General features: G+C 49.3%; 1 protein-coding gene across 1 annotated transcript in view; it reads right to left on the reverse strand.

Moving 5' to 3' along the window:
- Positions 1-62: 62 nt before the first annotated feature.
- ARHGAP26 (Rho GTPase activating protein 26) overlaps positions 63-3,621 on the reverse strand; it is a 132,063-nt gene continuing 128,504 nt past the window's right edge. The window contains exon 22 of the mRNA XM_009331385.1: positions 63-687. Coding sequence (XP_009329660.1) covers positions 599-687 — 89 coding nt within the window. The 3' untranslated portion in view covers positions 63-598. The remainder of the gene's footprint in view (positions 688-3,621) is intronic.

Genomic DNA, 3,621 nt, shown 5'->3' on the forward strand with positions numbered 1-3,621 from the left:
CGAGAAGGGGCTGGGTTGCTCCCCGGCTGCACGGGAGAGCTTCGCTTGGGCTGGTTGGAAAGCAGGGAAGGGCCTGGGAGCAAAGGACTCCTCGCTGCTGACCACTCTTCCTCTGGCGGGGAGGCTGATGGGTTGGGGTCCCTCAGCTCCCGCTGATGCTCTTTACAGCTGCTAAACAGTCTCACTGCAGGGAGCCTCAGGCTCGGTGGCTCTCCCGTGCTGGTTCACAGTTTGCAGGCTCGTCCCCTGCGGAGCACTCGGGCTGCGGCGTGGAGCTGCTGCGTTGCTGGTTTTTTTGATTGCTGCAAGGGCTCCCAGCTGGGACGCGGGCTTTGGGCACTGCCTGCCTCTGCTCGGGGCTGGAGGAGTCGAGCCATCTCCCCAGGACCGCTCCCCCCGCAGCCCCGGCATGCACCGCAGGAGCGCAGGAGGAGACAGGAACGTTATTATCCACACAAACATTCATCTCAGTGGGTACGGGGAAGTCCTTCGCCCTGCATTGCACAGTGGCAAAGAGCAAAATGGTCTGCAGGACTCCCGCCAGTGGCTGCCATGGATACCATGTAAAGCTCAGCAGTGGCGCTTCTTACGCCCAAAGTTATAGGAACTCAACGTAGTTCTCGGGGATTAATCCCGTCTTCCCGTTGAGGGTCCCTTCCAGCCAGCCAGGCTCCTGGGATGGATGAACTTGAGGAGAGAAGGAAAAGGCAGGTTACTACAGGAGGGGATTACGGTGTAGAGGCCGTTGCTCTTTGTGTGCTGACAATGTCAAAGTTGCTCTTGGGAGAGAGCAAGGCCCTTAATTTGTGTTTATTTTAAAGTAAGGAAACTAATACGCTAAGGAGCTCAGAAAGCTGAAGTGCTCTCTCTGCTCACTCATGGGACTCTTCCGAGTTCCCAAAATGTTAGAGATGACACAGTGACCAACAGAAGGACCAAGTGAGCTGCACGCTCAGCTGTGGACTGGGTTTCCAAATACTAGCTGGTGCTGCAGGGCTGATGTAAGTGAAGCATTTGGGATAAAAAAAAGGGTGCAAAACTTCCTCCAGATTTGGGCTAAAATCTCTTTGAAGTTTGAGAGAACGTGGTTAACTCCATCGCCTCGTAACCCTGCATGTCCTGACTTGGTCTCGCACCAGGCTGAGAGAGAAAATGCATTAGCAAATGCTCCCGGCAGGAAAGCAAACACTGCAATCTTATTTCTGTGAAACGAGAAACCTGATCAGTCCTCAAAAGACTTAGGCTCTTTCTTTATTCAATCAACTACTGAAAATTTGCTGATTTTACAGGAACCAGGGTTATGCCAATGAAGGCAGAGGAATATTCCCCACACCTCCCACAATAAATGGTGGCAAGTCAGTAGTTCAGAGCTACCCGAGTTTCCTGTGACTTTCTGCAGGTCTACTCGCTTACACGTTGTCTGGCATCAACTGCAAGAGTAAACCAAGTCCCTGCTGCCCCCACCCTTTGCCTGCTCCCCTGCCCCATCGGCACGGTGCCCACCCTCCTCACTGCTCCCCACATCTCCATCCAGGCACCCTCCTGTCCCAGCTCACCCTCACTCAGCTGTGGGGGGGTGAAATGTGTTGAAAAAATTCACATTTCAGTACAAATGTGACCGTGTTTCTTGAGTGCACCCCAGAAACGGCACTGACCACTGTGCAGGGCCTACGTCCCCCCAGAGCAGAGCTGCGGGGATGGGCTCTGCGCATGCAGCCGGCCTCCGGCCCGCCTGCCAGCAGGTACAGACCACACCAAGGCTCCGGCAGAGTCAGAGCGAAAACAAATGTTTAAAAACTGAGTCTTTTTCATTCAATGGCAAACACAGGTGTTCTGCTTATCAAACCAGCAGAGCAACAGAGCACGGAGGAGCAGGGCTTCAGGTTCCTCTGCGTGCCTCCTCTCCCCATAGAGAGGATCTCTATTGCCGGATGGCCGTTTGCTCTGCAAAAGTCACGACTGACATTGACTGGTGAGAAGGATTCAGAAAGACAGAAGTGTTTTAAGTCCAAACATCTCCACGCTTTAGGAGAAATCAGTCCTCACCAGTGTGGCAAAGTCCATCACTACTGGGTATGCCTGCAGAGGAGTACTGTACGTGGTACTGTAGCAACGAAAAAGAATTCAAACAGAAAACTAACTGGTTTTAAGAGCCACGGTGTTCTGGTTCCTAGATTAAAATGTTTACCATCTTCGGGTTTCACTTCTGCCAACTTCTTTTTCCACACCTACACCCTCTCACACCCAAGTCTTGGGGCTTTTCTATCACCAAAGGCTAACGCAGTCTGCTCGGAGGAAAAATGCCACCTCCAGCCTGCAAGGAAAGCCCCCAAGGGCAAAACTGCATTAAAAGCTATTGGGTTACCTCCCTTTGGGTGGGAGTAAAGGCTTCACAGTGCCCCTGCCAGTGGACAGTGGCCATCAAATGAAAAGGAATTGTAAGTGGTGTATGTGTGTGTCTCTGTGTCTTCAGCCCTCTGGTCTCAGCAAATGGGCTGGGAAAGTGCTTTAACCAGAAGTCACGTGAGTTCCAGCTACTGCTTTTGCCTTAAAAAATCAATTATGTCCCAAAGACAGCCATTTACTTCTATGTAAGTACTGTCAGATAGAGCAGAGCATACGAGCAGATAGGGAGGAGAATCTCCTTCTCTATTACAGAATTAGAGCACAAATGCAACACAACTTTCCTAATGTAGCATAAAACTTCAGTATCTGTCAGCAGCAGCTCAGGTGGGGGTTCATTGCTTCAGACTACGGATTTTCCACTTCAGGGGTGATTGCTAGTTAAAAACACACATGAGCATCCCTTTGCTGACCCGTGACTCTCACGTCCCCTGATTTCAGGCCTCCACGGACCCAGGACGTCCCTCCCATTTAGTGTCACATCAAGGGCACGCAACTATCAAGTGCACAAGATCTGCTGGAAAAATCCAGGTTTCATGTAACTAAAAGGAACAATGCTATGGAGTTTAAATGGACCTCTCAAAACATGGTGTTATTTACTATGTGGATGCCGCTCGGTGTGGGTAACAGCACCCCAATTTCCCAGTCGAACCGAGACACTGCTCTGCCATGTCCAACTTCAGAGAACCCTGAAGTCAAACAAACCTGTCTTTAAGTACTTCCAAGATCCATTTGCTTTTGCTGGGTTTTATAAAATCCCTTCATCATCCATCATATTTCTACCAAGCAGTGCTGTTTCTAACTCGCTTCGCCCAGCTAACGTGAGCCTCGGCTACGCTGCTAAGTGATTAGAACATGCTGTGTATTTTTTCCCTTGAATAATCCATTGATTTTTATCTAGCAAACACAATGTATTTAATTCAAACTTGTTCCCCTCCTAGCTGTTCTAATTCCCACGGGCTCTCAAAGGGGAGACCGTGTTTATTTATATGATAGCTATGGAGCTGCTTAGGAAGAGTATTTTCTTTAATTCACATATATTAATTCTCTTCCCCTTTCTGCTATATTCTCATATATATCCCAGGGCAAAAACCAGTGCATGTGGTAGCAGTTTCCCAAATGACAATGCTTAACATATAAAAGCCAAGAACTACTTGGCAAGTGGTAAAAAGTCTTTTCTTTACATTGGGATTATATCTAAAGCAGAGCTGCTGAATT

This window comes from Pygoscelis adeliae, unplaced genomic scaffold (genome assembly GCF_000699105.1).
Source record: "Pygoscelis adeliae isolate BGI_AS28 unplaced genomic scaffold, ASM69910v1 Scaffold108, whole genome shotgun sequence".
NCBI lineage: Eukaryota > Metazoa > Chordata > Aves > Sphenisciformes > Spheniscidae > Pygoscelis > Pygoscelis adeliae.